The 22,500-nt window shown below is 43.5% G+C and overlaps 1 protein-coding gene across 1 annotated transcript in view; it reads left to right on the forward strand.

The window, feature by feature from the left end:
• Window positions 1-11,493, forward strand: part of LOC138621738 (serine/threonine-protein kinase WNK1-like) — a 102,538-nt gene extending 91,045 nt beyond the window's left edge. The window contains 5 exon segments of the mRNA XM_069699983.1: window positions 2,593-2,634; window positions 4,274-4,446; window positions 5,774-5,830; window positions 6,027-8,958; window positions 9,021-11,493. Of these exon segments, the coding sequence (XP_069556084.1) occupies window positions 2,593-2,634; window positions 4,274-4,446; window positions 5,774-5,830; window positions 6,027-6,455 (701 nt within the window). The 3' untranslated portion in view covers window positions 6,456-8,958; window positions 9,021-11,493.
• Window positions 11,494-22,500: the final 11,007 nt, after the last annotated feature.

The following is a 22,500-nucleotide window of genomic DNA, read 5'->3' on the forward strand; positions in this document are numbered from 1 at the left end:
TTCAGTATGATCATCCTTCACACAAAATGTGAAGACAACGATAGTGATAGTTGTTACATCCCAGAGTTTCCTGTTACTTTAATCTTCATGTTCATCTTTCTTTCTTTCTTTCTTTCTTTCTTTCTTTCTTTCTTTCTTTCTTTCTTTCTTTCTTTCTTTCTTTCTTTCTTTCTTTCTTTCTTTCTTTCTTTCTTTCTTTCTTTCTTTCTTTCTTTCCTTCTTTCTTCCTTTCTTTTGATACAGTATTCCTTCACCAACAACTCATCTCTTAACATCACATTTAATACTGTTCTTGTGCCTTATTTTTAGTTGCCTACAGAATCATTGTCCCAAATACGATAATCGCATCTTAATCAAGAGTAGAAATGACCATGTTTAGGAAGGAAATTGTTTACTGGCTGAAGGTACACTGTATAAGGCTGTGAAATTGAGGCACAAAGAAACACAAAGATAAAGAGTTATAATTCCAGTCTTCCTCTAACTTGCCTGATCACAAATCAGCAGCTGTGATTCTCTGAATTTCATTTAATGTATCTGCAAGCAGCAATAGTGAGAGGGCACTGAGTTTCATTAGGCAGTTTAAAGTTATATAATCCACATAATCTCATTCCCAGTTGATGTGGTGACAAACATGGTTACCGTTGGTAACAGTGAGTGCAGTTTAATACTGCAGGAAGCCATTGCTGAGCAGCTGCTTTGTCAGAAATACATCAGAGGAGCAGCTGGTCTATCTGTTGACAGTGCGACCAAACAAACTCACTGTTTTTTTTTACCTATCATGCCAGAAGCAACTGCGATCTGATGTCATACTGCGCGCACACACACACACACACACACACACACACACACACACACACACACACACACACACACACACACACACACACACACACACACACACACACACACACACACACACACACACACGATAGCAGGGCACAGTAGTGGAGCTGGTTACCTTCCTGGGGATGATGCAGGTGTGCTGCAGCCTGTCACCTGCAGCTGTTCATCTAACACCTCAGTGCTGCTGCTCCGTCATATTACTCCTTCCAATCATTCAATTACTACCTACAAAACTTTATCACATTTAACAACAAAAAATGACTATTGTCTTCTTTTTCTTTTTATAGGGGCACATTTTTATGAAAATTTTAAGGATTACAACTTTAATTTCAAAAGCATCAGTGCGGTACAACAACAAATGATATCATAAGAAAGTTCAGTCTCTGGGATCTTCATCACGGCAGTTAAAATGCTCATGAATCTTTGCCAGCAGCATCATTTACATTTGAGCCTTTAAACTAATTCTCCCTGGCAAACTGTTTCTAGTCGAATAAGCTTGATAACCAGCATTGTGAGCCGTCTGCAGCATCACAGACACCCTCCATACAGTCCACTTCATCTGTTCTCCCAATAACTTAGAGGTAGATGGAATGCTTTGTGTGTCAATCTTAATTTTAAATCCATTTCTAACCTTTTTCTCTGTGACATCAAGCCGACTAACAAGAAAGGACAAGTTGAGACCCGATGACTTGAGCTTTCTATCGTACAGTTTTGTTTTCGATAGAAAATGTATTATTTGTTTTTACTTTATTGATGAATCGGGCACAGTTGTGTTCATTATACGGTGCATCGGTCTTATAATGTGTAGTGTTGAAATGATTTATGAAGGGGCGTTCATGAATGCTTCTGAAGCCTCTGCAGCTCAAACCCTTTCTCTCCCTCCCTCACTCTCTGTCCACCCCCCCCCCCTCACCCCTCCTCACCCCCGTCACTGCACCACCAGTAGGGGAGAGAGACAGACCTGGGTCTTATAGTCTTAACATGTTCTTACTCCTTATCAGGTAGCTTCAGAGGGAAAGTACCTGAAATTGGCTTTAAAATCCATGTTCATAAAAGTCGGTTTAAATCGCTGAGTAAATCTTGAGATGTGGGCCGAGACTCTGAGGTCTGAAACGAGGACACTTTGATATGTCTGAATCCCACGTTGGACCCAGTTCTGGTCTGACCCTGTGAACTGTAGAGAGGACTCAGAATCACATCAGAACCACGTGTTGGTTAGCCAAAAGCATCTTAAAGCCACAGTGCCCGGGCAAAACCATGCGACAGTGGCAGAGGACACTTGGTGATGTTGCGACATTGTTGTTGACATTAGAGCAAAGCAGCGTTTAGAGCTTTAAAACATATTTATCTTCGATCTGGTGTAAATTTGCCATGTGGACTTCAAACAGCAAACAAAACGTCTTTCCTCGGTTGATTGTGTGGCTAAAGACGGACGTTTTATGACTCGACATCTGTGACACACCAGACATCCATCCTGACACATGTACTTTAGCTATGAATATGAATTTCGTTCTCACATATTGAAGAAATGCAGATACAAACTCTCATCTGCTGCTTTCTTTGGTTTCAGGGTCCCTTCACATTGTGCGACAGGTTTTAAGATGTTATTGGGCAGCTCAACCCCAACGTTGTTGTTCTACTTCAAGTTCAAATACTTTGATGCTTTGTATTTGGTGTGTGGGGTATTGTGGGCGGGGTTTAACTCTGACTCTCTCCCAATCCTCCGGTTGTTGTCTTCCGGCCGCACAGGGAAGATGGTGAAAAAAGTCTGCCCCTGCAACCAGCTCTGTAGTAACTATCTCTCTTTTTGGTCTTTCCTCCCTCCGTCCATCAATCCAATCATCCCCCCCTCCCTCCTCCTCCTTCATCCTTGCAATTGCTCTCCGTCACGCTTCCCTCCCAACGCCCCGCAGAGTTAAACATCTGCCAGATTTGAGATCAGTTCACTTCAGTTATTTCAGATGAAGTTTGTAGTTTGAATTTGGACCTTTTGCTGAAGACGTTTTTGATAATAAAGAATCAGTGAAAGCCCAGATTGAAATGACTGAAATGACCCGGTGCATGCACCTGCAAGCCTTCCTCTCCCACTCTCACACACACACACACACACACACACACACACACACACACACACACTCTCTCTCTCCACTAAACACTCACCTGAACAAGCTGTTTGCCTCCCTCTCCTCCCTCCTCATGCCTTGTAGACTACATTGACCAGAATTCCATGCTGCTGCAGTCAGTCATGACTCAGCGTCTCCTCATTCTTATTTTTCCTCCATTTTGTTTAGCATGACATGGCAGTTTCAGTCAGGCCAACTGTATGATTTGTTTCTCCTGGATGATCCCTGCATATTATGTCCCTTCCTTCATGTGATACGAACAGATTATGAAAATATTTCATATAATTTTGTCAGCAAAGGAAGCGCATCATCTTCTAGTTACTATTATCTGGATTTGAGGTCATCTGCAGCAAAGGAGTGGTAATAAAGAAGGAAAACAAGAAGTATTTATCCTAATAAAAATGTCAATTACTGTTGATCCTCTTCAGTGGTCCGCAGTATGTGATAAAACAGTACATTTATTAAAGATAAACACACGTTCTTGGCGGCTTGCCTGCATGCAGTTTTGGGGCATCCAGATGTGACCGAGGCAAAACCTTTTTGCCGTCCGTCTTTCACATGTCAGCATCAGTACTTTAGTTTCCTCGTGGCTTTAGTTACTAACATGATGAAGCAGTCTTGGAACACGGTACAATGCAGGCACTTATGTAGTGTCATATATGATATGTATTTAGTCTTTAACAGAAGCTCTATAAACATGCAGGAAGCCTGGCCAGTTTGAAGTGTGTGTTTTTTCTGCAGTGAATTTGCTGTAAGTTTGATGCTAAGGTGTCTGCAAAAAGCACACCGCCTGCTGTTATAGAGCTTGAGTGCCACCTAATGGCTAAGAGATGAATTTAAAACTCAGATAAGTGGTACACAGGGCGACAGCAGGAGTCACAGAGCCTTTTTAAGGAGAACTTTTGGAGCTTGTCATCTTGACTTTATTGCCCTGTGTGTCACTAATCTGAGTCCATATCATATATAAGATATATATACAGATCATAAAGTTCAGCATTTATCGTAATGGTTTGCAGAAGTGCCCTGTTCTGCTGTAAAATGTTGCTCTAGTATCATAAGTTGTCTCCAGTTCCTGTTTCATTATTTCCATCATTAAAACTAAACAATTCAGTGACCATGTCGTCATGCTGCCCTAAAACTCTGACCTCCGTCTGCCTTCCTCACGGTCGAAGCAGGACCTGCATTCACATCCATTCAGATAACACCTGTTTCATCTTCCCGTGTAAACAATATCTCACGCTGTGCGCTCTTCTCCCCTCTCTCTCTCTCTCTGTCTCTGTCCCTCTGTGTCTGTCTCTGTCTCACAGGGACTAACAGCACCAACGCAATGAGCGGTTCGGGCGCTCTGGGTCAAAGCCAGGGGGGTTCTCAGTGTCTGCCGCCCAACATGTCGGCGCCGCACCAGAGGAAAGGAACCTTCACCGACGACCTCCATAAACTGGTGGACAACTGGGCCAGAGACGCCATGAACCTCTCACAGGTTTACTGCTGGTTTATGATTCATCTTACCATATGAGCGTTTGTTAGGCCACAGAAGAGGTTCTTTGAGGACAGATTGAGGAAAGAACCGAATCTTTAAAAACCTAGTTTGTGAAAAGCAAAAGTGGTCGGTGGTGTGAACAACTCTCGGTCAAGACCGTCTGCTGTTTAGATTTTTTCTATTTTTATCCGTCAGGTCCTGAACCAGGTCAGGGAACTGGCAACCATTTTTAGAAATCAAACAAGTAAAAAATCAGCTGGTTGAAGCCTCCCAGTTCTGATTTTTTTTGTGTCCTTTTCTCCGACACTGAACATTTGAAGACGTTGCCTCAGGCTCTCGTGTTATTGAGAACCAACCGTTAGATTAAACTGTAATTAGTGTTAGTTTTAGATTTCTACAGTACTGATGCATGTTGCTCTACTGCTGCTGAGAAATGTGTTTCCTGCTGCTGCTGTTTCCCAAAACCACAGACTCAGATTCTGACAACTTTATTGATCCCAAGAAATCATTTGCGGCTCACGCAGTTCACACACGGCTTTAAAAAGTCACAGACAGAGAAGTTTCGGACACGTTAGAGGCAGCAGATTAACAAATCAACATAAACAGGCTGATACAAGGAAACAAGCAGCACTTGATACAAAAGGTTATAATAAATTATACATAAATATAATTTATAGTCCATACAAGTAACCAAGTTTAAAGAAAGCCTCGGTCATTTAAAAAGTCTATTGTCAGCGTTTATTAGCCTGATAGCAGAAGGAACGCAGGACTTAGAGCAGAGATTTGTTCTCCTCCTCGTTGTAACGTCGGCCTGAAGGCGTCACAGTGATCGACTCAGAATTCCTTTGGCCTTCTGGGCCGCTTCTTTGTTCCAGAGGGAGCACAAGTCTCTGTGCTGGACTTCAGTTATCTTGGAGCAGACTTTCTCAAGACCATTAAGGCAACTTCTGTCCTTCACAGACAACCTGTTAAACCAGAAAATACACAAGAAAGTTTGAGGGCTTTCAATGAAAGGCTGATAAAAGTTACATCAGATAGTATCACAGACACTAAAAGTGAGAAGCTTTTGAATAAGTGGAATTCTGTGTTGTCTGACTTGAGTCAAGTGCTGTTCCTGAGTACTTACTTCTGTCCACAATTTAACATCCTCACCATCGCTTCCGGTTTGTTAGTATTTTGCCTGAAATCAGTGATTAGTACGTTTTTGATTCCTTAAGGTCAAAGCAGGTTGTCGTCACAGCATTTTGTCCCTAATCCCTAACATGTTATAAAATGGTTATATATTGTGATGAATAATTCTGTTCTTTAAACATTTAACTCTTTTTAGGGTAAGAGGAGTGCCAAACAGCTGCAGCAGGCCCCAGCGCAGGGACACAGCTATGAGGTTAGTAGGAAAACACACGTGGATCTATATCTATAGATAGATAGATAGATAGATAGATAGATAGATAGATAGATAGATATGTGTGTGTATATATATATATATAGATATAGATATAGATATTGGTAGTTTGATTAAACACAACATTATTTGGGATCATGTTCATGATAAAAACTCTAACGTCCCCTCGACCCTGCAGGTGATCCAGTCAGCCAGTCTGGGCAGGAAGTACTCAGCCCCCGGCCAGCTGTGTCCCAGCAGTATCGGTGGTTCAGCCCACCTCCCTGCCAACCCCACCACCTCTACCTCTCTGGCTGCCCGCAAGGGCTCCCTGTGCCACCCTCCCGCCTCCTCAACTTCCCCCCAACCCCAAACCCCCCAGTTCATCCACTACACCCCCACTTCTGCCTACAGCGCACAATGGTCTGGTCCGGCTCACGGCCTGTCGGCGGCACCACACCAGGCGCAGGCACAGCCTCTGCTGGTCAGCACCTCCCAGCCTCTGGGGCCCTACCCCTCCACACAGGGCCAGATTCCCGGGCAGGGGCCCCTCCAGGCTTTCCACATGACCAACACTTTGCAGAAGTCAGTCAGCAACCCAGGAGGACCCAACCTGAGGACGACGTAGGGCTGGGAGTGAGGGCTGGTCTGAACCGCAGCCCGACTGGACAGGTGTTGGGAGTGTTTTGGGCCGGGTCGACTGACTGCAAAGAACGGAGGGACTGAAGGAGTGCGGAGAGCGGGGGGAGGGGAGGGGGTTAAATCTAACCTGTTCAAGAGGAGAAAATAAATCAGGGGAGAGGAATCTAATCTGGCCGTCTCCGCTCACCTCCACTTCCATTTCCACACAAAAGCAGCCGCACACACTCCCCGTCTGCTCGCGACAGCCAGCCGAGGACAGACGCAAAGTCTCCTGAGTGCAATGTTAAAAGGCCAAAGAGGTTGTGACGGGGTGTGGGCTCGGTGTCTGTAACTGTGCGGGCTCTCATTTCATGTTCTACACCGGGCGAACAAGTCGTGACGGGGCCGCACGTTATCCTTCGCCGTCTGGTGGTGGGAAAGCATTACATCAGGCTGAGGAGGAAGAGGAGGAGGAGGAGGAGGAATGTGCTTGTACAAAATCCACCTTTTAGCCCTTCTGTCCACGCAGTACCTCTTAATAACTACTCTACTGGTACCGGTTTCGGTGGGAAGAGCTGGTTGTTTGCCTCTGCTGTGCTCCCGTATCCAGTCATTGTAGCACAGCAGCTCGGTATCACAGCGTTTCAGCCTTCTCACTCCCGACGCAGACGGATGGCAAGAAGATGCAACGAGGCAGGTTTGACACTAGATTAAATGAGGAAGCTGGCGGAGGCCGGGGACGAGCATGTCAGGCAGCGGCAGCATCATCAAGCAGAGCGGATAAAAAAAAGTTTCATATCGGGTATCTTTAATGGGAGGGAACAGGAAGTGGAAGTTGGAAGTCAGCATTAAAAGCACAAAGGATATCAAGACTAGGTGACGCCCAGCACTTAGCGGGGTTGTTTACTCCTCTGACAAAACCCTTCTAACAGGCAGAAAGAGGTGGAGGGAAGAGAAGCGAGCGTGTCGAACGCCTCGTCTGTTGTAGCCGCAGGAACGTACGTCGGTCGAGACACCGAATGGGCAGAAAGAGAAACCGGACGCCTCCTCACAGTCACGACTCCGCCTCTCCTCCCCATCCCTCTCTTTCGCCTCTCTGTTGCCGTTCGAAGCAATAACAGCAGAAAACCTTTTCGAGGAGGACAAAAAAAAAAAAAAAACACACGAGAACTCAGCGTGAAAAAGTGGCCTTCTTATCAGAATAATATCCTTGTACAGGTTTTTTTTTTTTTTTTTTTTTTTTTTTTATGTCAGATATGATGATTCCATTTTGTTGTTTATGTTTTGTTGGGTTTTGTTTTTAGCTCGCTGCCCCGGCTAGCAATCTGACACACACACACACACACACACACACGCACGCACGCACGCACACACGCACATGTAAATACACACACGGTTGGAGGCGTAGCAGCTGTTTAACCGACTTCGACTCAGCCTCAGTTCTTCGTGTCATCATTAGGTTACTTTCAACGTTTTGGGGTTGAAATGATTTGCAATGTACATTAATATCATAATTATTGTTGTTAATGATTATTCTATTTAAAAAAAAAAAAAGAAAGAAACAAAAACAAAAACTGTGTTCTGTCAATGGACCTGTTCTACGTGCACATCGCTGTACGATGTGGAGACACTGTGATTATCGTTGTTTGTTCTTAGCAGAGATGTTGTCGGACAACATTAGTTTTAAGGGGGGGAGATGTCACAACTTTTAAAAATGAAAAGCATTCGGAGGAGAGTTTGGGGTCCTCTCACTTTCAATTCACTGCTTTCCCGCCAATTTATTCTTCATCTAAAGTGTGAATATCCCTTCGCTCGTCAATAAAGCGTCCTTTAATTCAGTCACTGAGGACACACTCGGAAAAACAAAATGCCTTACCGACAACTAAACAACCGCAGCTTCAGTTCATCTTCTGAGCTGATTGGAATTGAAAGTGGGAACCGACCCCCAAGCCTAAAGACAAACCGGAGTTGAAATTTAGATAATAAAAGTAAAGCTAGCTATTTTTTTCCTTAATACAGTACTTGTATATCAGACACTTTAAATAGCCCTCCTCTCCCTCTTCTCCCCTGGATTTGTTAGATGAATGTGAATGTATAAACCAATGGTGTCCATTTAATGTACTTGAAAAAGAAAAAAAACTTTTATTTTCGCTGTCTTTGCTTCTCTACATCCCTCCTCCTCCTCCTCCTCTTCCTCCTCCTCCTTCTCCTCCTCCTCTTCCTCCTCTTCCTCCTCTTCCTCTTCCTCCTCCTCCTTCCCTTTAGAGCCTCCAGTGAATTCTGGAGGTACTTTCTAGTGCCTTTTATCCTTCCTGTTGCTTCCCCACCGTCGGGAGGGGAAGGGGGGTCGAGGACTTGGGTTAAAGTAAGCACATGAGATCGAATGGGTGGAGATTATAAAAGGGGGGGTGGATGGTTGGTTGGTTAGTCAGAAGAAGAGGCCTGCAGTAATGACGATGTGTGTGTGTGTGTGTGTGTGTGTGTGTGTGTGTGTGTGTGTGTGTGTGTGTGTGTGTGTGTGTGTGTGTGTGTGTGTGTGTGTGTGTGTGTGTGTGTTTGTTTGTTTGTTCAGGCTGGTTTGTGGTTCATTTCTGCAGAAATGTAATATCAGAGGTGACAGGAAGAGGAATTGACCCTCACTCTCTACTCTGCTGCCAAACGGCCTCCAGCTGACATCAGCGTCGTTTCTATGGCTGTATTTCTTTTTCTCAGTTTTAAGGAGGGAGGCGTTGATGATTGTATTTGAAGCTTGGACCACTCTGTACTTGAGCGGCGCTGAGGTGCGGGTGCAGCATACAGTCAGGAGAGAATGCCCAGTTATTTTTTTTTAATGTGCAACACATTTTATAACAAAATTCTTTAATTAATTTATTTTGGACTTTACTGTGAAATCAGCGGAAATAAAGAGATTTGTTTTGGCTTTCTGGGTCTAAATTTTAAACTCTGACATTTACATTGACCGGCCAGAAACGTCGTGTGAGCCGTGATGTTCTACTTTACTGTCAGCTGAAGTGGATTTAATGGGACTGAGACTGCTGCTCTCGTCTAAAAGTCCATTTAGCTTGTGAAATATGAGGTTGAAATTGAGCATGGAAAGAAAGAAAAGAAAAAAAAATGTTTAGTAAATATTCAAAAGCCAATTTCCTTCATTATGGCTGTGTGAGTGTCACGTGACAAATGTCGTCAGATTTAACGTTGCCGAGTCCCGATTGGTGCACGAGTACTGGATGTGACATCATCTTTTTCAAACTGAGACCGTTTCAATCCAGCGAGAAGAGAACAAAGTCAATTTAAAAAATAACAGAAATTTCATGAAAAAAACAAAAAAGACCCAATATGTTCAAACTGTGGCTGAAAATAGTGTTTTCACGTAAAAAAAAACAAAAAAAAACGTCAGTCATGGTTAAAAAAATAAACAGAAATGAAGTTGTCGGGGCCTTTAAGTGTCAAGAGCAGCGTAACTAATGTAAAGTTATGACCCATGTTATCCCACAATGGAAGCTGGTTTTGAAGCTGCACATTTAAGAAAGCATGAAAACCAAAAACTGAAGCTTTAACAAACATTTGAAGGTGAGGGCATCGCAGTGTTGTTGTTGTTGGGGATGACTGTGAGCACGACGGGCTGGTCGTTATGACGATGGAAGTGATTATGAATAACTCCAAGGCCTTTTGACACCCTCTCCTGTTCCCTCTTTTCATTTGTGGTACAAACTTTCAAAGCATTGCTTCTTTTTTTTTTCTGGATTGACATTAAAAAGATATTAGGAAATGGTTACTTTAAACAAAAAAAACAAAAAAAAGCTTTTGCCAGTTTTTTGGGGGATATTTTCCATTTCTGAAGAATAATAATGCAACTTTTTTTCTTGTTTTTTTTTTTTTTTTTTTTTACACCACTCTGCAAGTTTTGGTTGAAGCTGTGAATAATCATTGAGCCACTTTGCTTTAGTTCTGGTTATTAAGCATCCCGTCGAAGCTTTTAAAGGCGCCACCGACTCGGTGCGGTCAGTCGATGGCGGTTTTCACTTGCTTGTACTCACTGGAGCTGTTTTGGATTTCCACATTTTGAAGTTTGATCATGTTTTGCTGTGTCTCGACTACATAATCACAACGAAAGGAACGCCTACTGTGCAATGGCTGCAATGCAATATAACTACAGTGACAGTATATCGAGCTCTGAGGCCCCCCACCACCCCCCCACCACCCCTCCGCCGGGGGACTTCTTGTTATTGTGAAGTTTTAGAGTTGTAGTGGAGGAATCTTACTGTGAAAGGCTTGGGGAGTTTTCCAGTACAGTCGCTCTTATTGTGAAGGGGGGAAAAGTGACACACACACACACACACACACACACACAAATTAACAGTGTAGCAATAGTTATTTTAACTCACTTGTTCAGTTTCCTGTTGGTGTTTTACAGTTCCTTCCTGTTCAGGACTCGCTGACCCTTTATGCTTTTTACTGTAGAAGTGCCCACATGTACAAAATAAAAGATGCCTTTGAGTGCACCGACAGATCAATACACACACACACACACACACACACACATGTACAGATCCAGATCCAGTGCATCTTCTTGCTGTTTCATGTAGCTCGCTCCTGTGAAATGATGTCTTGAGCACAGCAACAGTTTTGACACATCGATTTACGTTTCTAGTCTCTGATGCTCTCACTTTCTTTTCTTTTCTCTTTTTTTTTAATTTTTTTTTTTTATTCTCACTTGTTTTACGTGCCGTTTTAATGTCTCTGACAGTACCTAATTTAATTCAGTGGGTTTTTTTTTTTTTTTTTTTTTCCTGTATCGTGGTTGACATTGTACAAAAGTGGTTGGAGTAAAAATTTAAAAAAAATGGATGGATGAATGAATGAGAGAAAAACAAACAAAAAAAACATGGAGGGAGTCATCGGAAGCCTTTAACTGTATGTTTTGCACTAAGTATAGAGTGTTCAAGCTTCATATTAAAAACAAAACTTTGCGCTTTGCGCTACAATACAATGAAATTTGTTACTTTATTTGTAAAAACTTAATAAATAAAAGTTGTTTAAATGAATTGAAGTGGCTGGAGTTTTTTTTTAATTTTTTTTTAATGTTTTTGAGTCGCGGTAATGTAAATGCTGAGAAAGAAAGCTGCTGTTTTTTTATGGTCTCATCCAGGTACAGCCCCGTTTTCAGCTTTGTGACATTTTCCAGCTGATCCAAAACGGTTTTTAAATGGTTAATTTAGCTCAAGAAATAGGAAAATGTTTTCCTTCAGTTTATCAGAAACATTCAAAATCACCAAATTTGGAGAGACATGGTTTTCAATGGACGGGTATGAAAACTTGTCATCTTAAAAGAAACTAAAGCTGTCAGATATGTAGTGAAGGAAAAAAAAAAATACAATATTTCCCTCTGAAATGTATTTCAGTGGAAGTATAATGCTGCAGAAAATAGAAATATTCAATTACAAATACCTCAAATTACTTGTACTTGAGTAAATATATATTGTATAGTGTATTTTCACTGACCACATGTTTTATTGTTGGTTCACTGTGGAGTCTTTATTATTTCTCATGATGTTTGGGCTGTTTGTTTATGTGATCCACATCGAGAAAAATGGTTTCTTGTGTGATCTGCGTGTCGTTCTCTGAGTGTCTGTTTTGGTTCCGGGCGTCACATTTTGGGGATTTTGATGTTTGTGAGATTTTCAGTGAAGGCAAAATGTGGAGGCACCTCTCATTCCACACGGCCACTCGACACACCCGTTGGTAATGAGCCGATCGCCTCTCGTCGTTGTCAGGAGTTGCTTTTTCAGCCACTCGCGTATACCCGATGACAGAAGTGAAGTCCTTTGTTACTGCAGTACTCGTCCTGTCCACACGGCAGCACCACTTATTTGCTGTTTAACCTGCAGCACCTGCAGTAACTAACTACATGACCTGCCTGCTTCCTGTTATCCAGAAGCGGTTAAACAGCCTGTTGCTCCAAAGCCAATCAGGAAACAGCTCGTTGTGAGGTGTGAATCTGTTTATTATCTTTCACCATGGATACAAAATAACTCAAGAGAAAGCGGAAGGAAGGGAGGAAGGAAAGCGAAAGTCGCTGGTACGGCGTAACAATATATTTCCAGCCTGCAGTTTTCCTGCTGTGATATGAATACTGCACTGTAAAAAAAAAAAAATGGACCCACGGATTAGGATTTTACTTTTGCATTTAAACATAGTGGAAAATGTTTTTGCAAATTGTATAAATACTCCTAATGTTTACTTGATTTTATTCTTTTACTTTAAGGAGGGAAGCTTTTAAAAGGGGCAGAAAAACATTTAGGATTTACAGAACATGGCATGGAACTAAAATAGTGAGCGTTGTATATATAATATACATAAACACAATATTTACTAAAACATTTTTTTGCGGTGTGCAGGGTTTTACAGTTGTTGTTGTTGTTGTTCTGGTCACAATTGAGAGGAAAAACAAACCTCCGGTATAATCCAACAGCCTATAACCAAAATACATTTTATTTGATAATAATCGTAGAGGCTTTTCTGCTCCATTAAACTTCAACAGTAAAGGTCAGACAGGACAGAAATGAAACCGTGAAACTTCACACACACTTAAAGTGTTTACACCGTAAACTCAGAGGTCTCACACTCCTCCTTCAACACACACACACACACACACACACACACACACACACACACACACACACACACACACACACACACACACACACACACACACACACACACACGCGTCTCCCACATGTTTGGCTACAGTAAACTCCTACATGAGTCCATAAAGCATTTAAAGAAAACCTGCATTTGAGATTTCTTTGTTTTGCTGATGCATTTTAACAGTCCCAGCTAAGTATTATGATTCTTATTCATGTGTGTAAATTCCTTTTGTGCAGGAAACCTGTGACCTTTTGAAGGATGAATTTGGCCAGAGGACGAGAACAGTCTGTTTACCGAGTGCTTAATGGAGCATTAAAGACCGGCAATCAGTCCTCAGCTGAAAGACGTCTACGATTTATTTACATCAGTTTGACTTGAACTGTGAAATGACTTTATTTTTCCAATAAACTGTTCAGGCCAAAAAAAAAAAAACAAGAATATGTAGTGTAAGTTATCTTAACACAGATATATCTCTTAGTTTATAGATCAGCTGACTAACATTTATACAGAAATTCCATAAATTTGTTTAGAAACTGTAACTATTACATTTGTAATTGGTTTGTTGATCGAAGAGCATCGACCGGTGTCATTTTCACATTTTTATTTTTGCTCACAAACATCAATACTAGCGCTCAAAAATAGATCAAAATGTGGGACATTATGTGAATATGTGGGATAAACCATGAAAATGCTGTGCAGTCCTTTTTTTTTTTAATGTTTGACACCTGGTCACTCTAACTTATGGAGGCTCACAGTCAACATCAACTTAAACATCATCATTCCTCCTCACACACACACACACACACACACACACACACACACACACACACACACACAAGTAGCATGTAAATAGTTCACTCGTACTATGTAATTACATGTAAACACAGGAAGTGATCCAGTTCAGTTCTGCACACTTCCACTAAAGTGCCCAAAAAAACCGAGGTAGATGATTGTGGGAATAAATAAATTTAGTTTAAGTAGACGTCAGAGATAAACTGTAGATTTCCAGAACGAATACAGAACATCTTCATAAAAAAAATCCTCCGTTTCATGTTCGGTCATTCGTGTCTGTAGCTTAAGTAAATATTTCCTTTGGCACTTTTCCACTTTCACACGCTGTTACACGGGAGTCATCTGTTCTCCACCAGCTTACCTGCTGCAACACGGTGACGCTGTCGAATCCCGCAATTACGGTCGTATCACTGTAACGTCGAAGCCTTTGTGTCTGCCGGCCCTAAGGATCTACAGCTGTGCCAGCTGCTGCGTCGAGTCGGTCACCGGCATCTGCGATTTCCCCCCCATGAATCTGAAGCTCGAGCAGAGGACGCACGTTCGACGGCGCGGCAGTTTTTGTGTTCACCATATTTTTTGGGGAACAGAAAGGTTGAGTTCGTGGCGCACGAGCCGAGTCCCGTCGTGGGATCGCAATCGCACGCTGCCGGAGGCTTCGCAAAAACCACGTGTAACTCGGGGTGCTGATGATAATCGAGCAACAGAACTTGGAATACTTTTCTCGTGGAGGTTAAAGAGTCTCCGAGCTAGAAAAGACACTTCAGCACCATATTCTTGCGAATCTTATTTTACTCACTTGTCAAGCAAGCACTTAAAAAAAAAAAAAAAAAAAAAAAGAAAAGAAAAGAAAAGAAAGAAAAAGTGAACCACCGGGGAACCGCGGCGACCACAGATCAACTCGACAATCACTACACCATCACATTTTGCACACACTGCAACCAGGTCAAAACTCTTGAGAAACGGCGCGAAACAGGAAGTGGTATCTTGTTCCTCCGCCTCGAACCCGAAGTGAACGTTTCCAGACTTTCTCACTTCGTCAGATGAAGGAGTAAATAAGTCTTTTCTTCAGGGGTGATTATATAAGACGCAAACATATTTAGCAGCCCGAATAGTGCTCTTGTGATTTTGTTCAAATATCTCCCCGGCATGAGGTCCAACGGTGGAGATGTTATCGTTTGCTGGGCCAAACGCTCATGAAGATAAATACCTATTACACGACACGTTCAGCCTGCTGAAAGTTTCCATACGGGCCTCGTGAAAGAATATCTGTGTGTGTTTACGAAACAGTGGCCACCGTTGCGTTTTTTTTTTTATTTCTCCCGGCAAACGCGCCCTCGGTGTTCGGTCATCCGGTTCTGTCTGTGCTTCAGTGAGATCAAAACCTCATCAGGCCCCTGAAAGTAACGCAAAGTGTGTTATGAAATAATCCACGAGCTACGTGCAGTACCGAGCGTGACTATTTTACGCTTCGCAGTTAGGGTTCTCGATACCGCGCCATAAAAAAATGCGATGCCCAGATCCGTGTCTTTAAAGTTAAATGACACCTTTTGCAGCTTCTCCTTCCTCTCCTCTTTATGTTCTTCTTCGGCTCCCTGGCTCATTAATCTATCGGGTTCCTCCCGGTCAGCTTCGGCCGCCCTCGAACGAAGCTTTCGACCTCACGGCGCGACCGAACGTCGACCGGGACGCTGCCGAAGCAGAACCCTCCTGCTGACTGAAGACACCTGGGTAAATACAGGTGAGCGCTGACTCTCACCCTCAGGAGGGGGATGCGGGTGACCGTCGCGGGTTTTTAAAGAGCTGCGTGTGGGAACAGCAGAGAAATGCCTTCATATTCAAGGTCATGAGCGTTTTATTGGGGAAAACCCAGTGAAAACGTCGAGTTAAAATGTTGTAAGGTCGTTTTTTTTTTTTTTTTTTTTTTTGGTTCCGACGCTTCTCTCTGTGAAAAACAGAAAGAGGATGAGCGCCGGCCCGCTGCGTTTGTTCCCGTTCTTCCTCCATGCGGGAGCGATGATGATGTTGCAGCCGTGTTTAGTGTTTAGTGTAATGGTGTGTCTGCAAGCAGCGCTGCACCATGTGGGCTCATGAATGGAGTTACAAGTTTCCTTTCTTCATCTCCTCTGTTTACACGACGCAGATTAACACGGTTTGAAATGTTGCACCTGTTGGTCTGCAGACAGCGTGTGTGTGTGTGTGTGTGTGTGTGTGTGTGTGTGTGTGTGTGTGTGTGTGTGTGTGTGTGTGTGTGTTATTTTAAGGAACTGGACTGACTACCTGCACAGGCCTGAACACTCTTTTGGGGCACTTTGTTTTTTTTTTCGTTTTTTACCTGCAGCTTCCTTGTGAGCTGTAAAAATGTGACATGACAGCCGTAAACTAAATGAGGCAGAGGTTGTGAAACCAGAGCAGAAAAGAACAACAGAAAGGCTGTTTAAATGCAGCTTTACCGAAGAAATAAATGAGCACGAACTTCACGCTGTTGTTGAATCCAAACGGAAACATCTAAATATTGAAATTGATATGAAGGCAAAATATCATCGTCGTGTTGACGGAAAACAACAAAGACTGATGAAATGAGTCTGTGTAGATATTAAAGATGATGGAGTTCATAGTTACTCTATTTTTTTGGTATGAAAATATAAACTTGACACACACATACACATCATCTAAACGAACGAGTGAGCAGGTTTCACTTCAAGTCATGAGACTGTTTATTGAGAGAAAAAGTCACATCACTCATTTACTGCAGGTTCAGTGGTCACAAATGGTTGATCAAACGCACACACACACACACACACATCTCTGGAGTCTAGAAATAGGTTAATAGCTTGTGTGTTGTGTGACAGGTGTTTAAGTGTTCATGTTTGTGAGGACAGTTTCTCTCTCTCTCTCTCTGTGTGTATGTGCATGTGTGTGGGTGTGTGTGTGTGTGTGTGTGTGTGTGTGTGTGTGTGTGTGTGTGTGTGTGTGTGTGTGTGTGTGTGTGTGTGTGTGTGTGTGTGTGTGTGTGTGTGTGTGTGTGTGTGTGTGTGTGTGTGTGTGTGTGTGTGTGTGTGTGTGTGTGTGTGTGTGTGTGTGTGTGTGTGTGTGTGTCTCTCTCTCTGTGTGTGTGTGTGCAACAACTTCTCAGAAACAGTCTGGTGTGTGTGTGTGTGTGTGAACACAGAAGTGTGTGTGTGTGTGTGTGTGTGTGTGTGTGTGTGTGTGTGTGTGTGTGTGTGTGTGTGTGTGTGTGTGTGTGTGTGTGTGTGTGTGCGTGTGTGTGTGTGTGTGTGTGTGTGTGTGTGCGTGTGTGTGTGTGTGTGTCTGTGCGGGTGTGTGGGTGGTTGTTTTATGGTTCCAACAACTTCTCAGAAACAGTCTGGCCTTGACCAGTTGACTTTGCTGTTATAAACCTGTTCCTTGCACAGGGGGAGGGGCTGGTGAGATTGAACACAGAAGTGTGTGTGTGTGTGTGTGTGTGTGTGTGTGTGTGTGTGTGTGTGTGTGTGTGTGTGTGTGTGTGTGTGTGTGTGTGTGTGTGTGTGTGTGTGTGTGAGAGAGAGTGCGTGCGTGCAAAACCAAGGATTTGTGGGATGTGACACTTGGAGCCCTTCGGTTAATGCAGCAATATGTACAGTAGATACTGTGTGCTGCTAATGGGCCCAAACTGAGCACACACACACACACACACACACACACACACACACACACACACACACACACACACACGCACACACACACACAGCAGTGTACCTGCTGAGTGGCCTTCTCTGTCAGCAGTAAAAGCACTCAGTGTGACGCAGTCTTTAGTGGACTGCTGTTGTTTCGGTTTGACTGAATTATTTCTCTATGAATTAAACATGATGGTAATTCAACGTTTTTTTTTTTTTTTTTTTAAGCTGCTGACGAAGCTGCAACAGCAACAAAAAAACCATGTTCGGTATAATTTGACTCGTGGCGACTACTTTCTTCTTTTCTTTGCAGCCTCTTGGTGAGAGGAGCCGCTGACTCGTCTGCCTCTGAGCGGATGCCTCAACAACTACTGGATCGATTCCAGTTTGATTCCGTTGTCATAGTTTTGCTGATCTTTTTTGTTCCACTTAGTAAAAAATAAATAAATAAATAAATAAAATCTGCATTTCGATGGTCTTGGCCGTTCGCCTCTCGCGGTTTTTTTTTGGTAAAGTTGCGATATGATTAAACCAGCAGTGTCTGTGACAGCAGATAAGATGTAGGTGTTATTTTGGCTCCGATCTGAGTATCACTACCGTTTACTGGTTCTGATTGTCGTGCGTCGTCTGTAAATCTCGTGCTCTGTGACAGTGATCTTAACCGTGAGATAACAACACCTCCGCTCCCGCGGGTACAAATATCCGGACTGGTCGTGGTTGAGATCCTCTCTTTATAACTTAGACCAGAACTGGGACATTTTCACACTGAAAATGAAGGTTTAAAAGTGCAGGCCGGTTCTAGATGTCCAGAGCTTTTTTTTGGGAAATTGAAGAGAAATCAAATCCAAATGCATATTTACTCTTTGTTCATATAAATGGTAAATAGTCTGCAATTTTATTTTATTTTTTAGAATAGGAGCAACTTTGGGTTCAGTGTTTTTTTTTTTTTTGGGCCTCGAGGACACTTCAGCATGGTGGGATGGGGATTGAATTGCCAAACTTATGATGAATGATTAGTGGACAAAGCTGCATTACTATCTGAGCCCCTTCCAGCACAACAAATCACCAAATATAACTCGGTAGAATAGGTTATTTACTACTTTCTATTGCCACCCTAACAGATGTATTTATTTTTATTTTTTATTATTGGTCGACCTCCACCCAACATCCTCACCCTGCTAAAAACAAACAAACAAACAAACAAAAAACCCTCCTCTCTCCGTATGTTCTCGACTTACTTAAAGGAGCATTTAAGTTTCAGTGCCTCGACATTTGTTTCATCAGTGTCCCGTGAAGCTTCGCACCGTGTGTACTTCATTTCACTTTTCATGCATCTTTTCCACTGTTGTCTGCACCGGCGATGACTTCGACACGACACAAACCATGAAAGCGCCTCAACACGCACGCACGCACGCACACACACACACACACGCGCGCGCACACACACACACACACACACACACACACACACACACACACACGCACACACACACACTGACAGGCTGTCGCATTCTTTGACAACCACACACTCACTTCCTCTCCTCTCCTCTCCTCTCCTCTCCTCTCCTCTCCTCTCACTTCCTCTCCTCTCCTCTCGTCTCGCTCGCGCAGAGTCTCTTGACAGCTCGCAGCTCACGCGGTGGTTTATTTATTTATTTGTCTTCTGATCCAATAAAGACATCGGGTCTTCTCAGGAGAACGTGCGCAACCCTCACGCGCTGTTTACCTGCGGCCGAGGAGCGGAGACGGCGGACCGTTCGCCGCCTTTGCGGACCGTTCGCCGCCTTTGCGGACCGTTCGCCGCCTTTGCGGACCGTTCGCCGCCTTTGCGGACCGTTCGCCGCCTTTGCGGACCGTTCGCCGCCTTTGCGGACCGTTCGCCGCCTTTGCGGACCGTTCGCCGCCTTTGCGGACCGTTCGCCGCCTTTGCGGACCGTTCGCCGCCTTTGCGGACCTCCTGCCTCACTGGAGCGGTTATTTCTGGCTTAATGCGAAGAGTTGAACTCGGAGAAGAAACGAAAGGGAGCGAGGAAGACGCCAGAAAAATTTTAAAAAAAGTGAGTACACGGCATGAAAATCCTTCTGCCGAGTCTAAACTTTTTTTTTTTTTTGCCACGAGAGGAGAATAAATAGCAAAAACGAAGCCTTTTCCGTGCCTGTCGTTGTCTTAAAGTAACCCAAGAGTTCGTTCAATTTGAACGCCTTACGGGAACATGAATTCTCCTCCGGGTGTAAAGAGTGATTCGTGGATCTAACAGGCAGTCTTCATGCACCACACGGTCCAGGTTTTTCCTCAGCGTTGCATAAATTAAAAAACTGCTGTATTGCTGCCGGCAGGTTGACAACTGTCAGTCTCGGATAGTTCTTCAGAAGACAAACTACCAGTGGGTTTTTTTTTTTTCTTCCTTTTTTATTTCTTTAGCAGGACCTCAAACTTGTGGTTTGGTTTTCTTCCAGAGAGTCTGGTACAGCAAACAAACCTGCTGCAAGACAGACTTTTATTTTAGCACTTGTCTGGGGCAGGGTGGTAATTTCCTTTATGCTGCCAGTTTACAGAATGGTGTGTGTGTGTGTGTGTGTGTGTGTGTGTGTGTGTGTGTGTGTGTGTGTGTGCGTGCGTGTGTGCGTGTGCGCATGTGCGTGCGCGCGCTGCGTTTCCAGTTGAAGCAGATTAAGGGTGTTGATTTTCAGCAGTGGAGCCCCTGATATCTACTTACAATGTAAACTGTCTGCTGCTGAGAGAGAGAGAGAGGAGGAGGAGGAGGAGGAGGATTTAGTCACGTTTTAGATGAAGAGGAGATCACTGGTTTTCATTCCCTGGACTGCAGCATGAAAAACTGGCCAGATGTTGAAATGCTCTCAGGCTCCCATAACCACAGTCCATGAAACCGCAGTCCCAGTGCCCTTAAGCAAGCCATTAAACCACAAGGAGACGCAAAACAACAGGCAGCAGGAGTTACCGGGTTTAAAGCTGTGCTGCATGTGTGTCATTCAGTCGGGATACATTTCCCTCCGCAGGACCAGGCGGAATTTACCACACTGAGCCGGAGACACCCGTCCAGACAAAGTTATGGCTGTAGTATAAACTTTAAAATAAACAAACATTTACAGCTCTGACTCAAATCGGCCTTTTGAACCGCATTGACCTTGACTCATTCTGCACGGAGACTCGCTTCGAATAGATTGACGTTATTTTTATATCGTCGGCTCCGGTAAATTATTGGCAAGAATACTTTAGCGTTGACCAAAGTACTTCATAGTAGAAAACTGGATTGTACGAATGATCGACAGATAGGGTGGCTTCGGTATAACGCACGCAACTGCAGCTGCTTGCTGCACCACCGGGTCATGGTGGATCCTGCACAGCGACAAATGCAATTTCCAGGAAGTAAAACCTGAAACTGCTCAATGCGACGCCGTCCAACGACACGGTTTTAATTTAAACGGACTATGATTACTCCGATTGTGACCTCCACTTCACCAGAGCCCCGATCGGAGGCAGATCACTTAAGTGGTGCGTGTTTTGTCAGCGTTGTTACGAGTCTGGAGAGCCTCGAAGAAAAAAAAGCTTTAAATAAAAACAAACCTCAACTTTACCTGGTTTGACTTACTGGATACTTCAGCGTGTGTCATGGTATCTGTGTGTGTGTGTGTGTGTGTGTGTGTGTGTGTGTGTGTGTGTGTGTGTGTGTGTGTGTGTGTGTGTGTGTGTGTGTGTGTGTGTGTGTGTGTGTGTGTGTGTGTGAGTAAGTGAGTGAGCAGGGACATTTGAGTTTGCAGTGGTATCACATTTCTGCCTCCACCGCTTTACGGTAATTTGATGACAATAGTTTGTCTTGTTCGCTCCACTGAGAGGAGAAACACCTGTCTGTCTGTCTGTCTGTCTGTCTTGTCTGTCTGTCTGTCTGTCTGTCTGTCTGTCTTGTCTGTCTTGCCTGGGAGCGTCACCGAGTTTAATCCGGGACTGCTGGATCTTCTCGCGTTTTACTTTGTAGCTCTAATACCTATAAAGCACAACTGTGGTTTTATAACTTCTCGATTGTCTCTTGGTAATTATTTTTTTGCATTTTTTTTTCCACGTCATATCGAAGGAATACAGTTTAGTATTTTGTAGAGAAACTAAGATTCAAAGATCGATTTTCGTGCCACTGTGGGCTGCTGAGATGCGTCGGGGTTGGCACGTCTCTCACTGAAAGTTGCATAAAATGATCAGCTTTGTAAAGCCACAAAGTAATGATTCTGTAAGATGTAACTTAAAAATGTTTTTTTTTTTTTTTTTTGGGGGGCGGGGGGTCAAAGTCAAATCAAACATATCAAACAACTGCTATTACTTGCCGCTGGAATTATTTAAATGCTGCGACGTCTCAAAATGCCTTTGAGGTACAAGACTTGGAAATCAGGTCAGCAGAGGTCCAGTGAATTTGTTCAATTAGAAACAGTGACTTGGTTTACAGAAGTCAAACTGCTTTCTGGTCCTCGGTGTTGTCATGACAGCATATGAGGACTTTTAGTTTTTTTTTTTTTTTTTTTAAGTCAGATGAAGTTCTCGCCCGCTTGTTTCCATTCTCAGATGCTGATTCATTGGTGGCAGTTCCAGGCCGGTTGCTAGACATCCTGTCAAGGCTGACATGGAACGAGAGGGCTCATTCAGGAGGTAGGAACACACACACACACACACACACACACACACACACACACACACACACACACACACACACACACACACACACACACACACACACACACACACACACACACACACACACACACACACACACCTCCTTTGTTTAGTAATTAGACTGCAGCCTTTTCAGGTTCAACTGTTGATTCAGGGCCAAGAACAAAAAGTGCTTCCAGGTTACATCAGTAGAAGAATCGTCGTCTCACGACGCTGTTTGCTGCTCGGAGTTCATTCAGTACCCGTGTGATCTGATCCTGTTTCATGTTCCTGCATCA

The sequence above is a fragment of the Brachyistius frenatus genome, unplaced genomic scaffold (genome assembly GCF_029030835.1).
Source record: "Brachyistius frenatus isolate BFR_SWC_R1_liver_20210118 unplaced genomic scaffold, ASM2903083v1 Contig_32, whole genome shotgun sequence".
NCBI classification, from domain to species: Eukaryota; Metazoa; Chordata; class Actinopteri; family Embiotocidae; genus Brachyistius; species Brachyistius frenatus.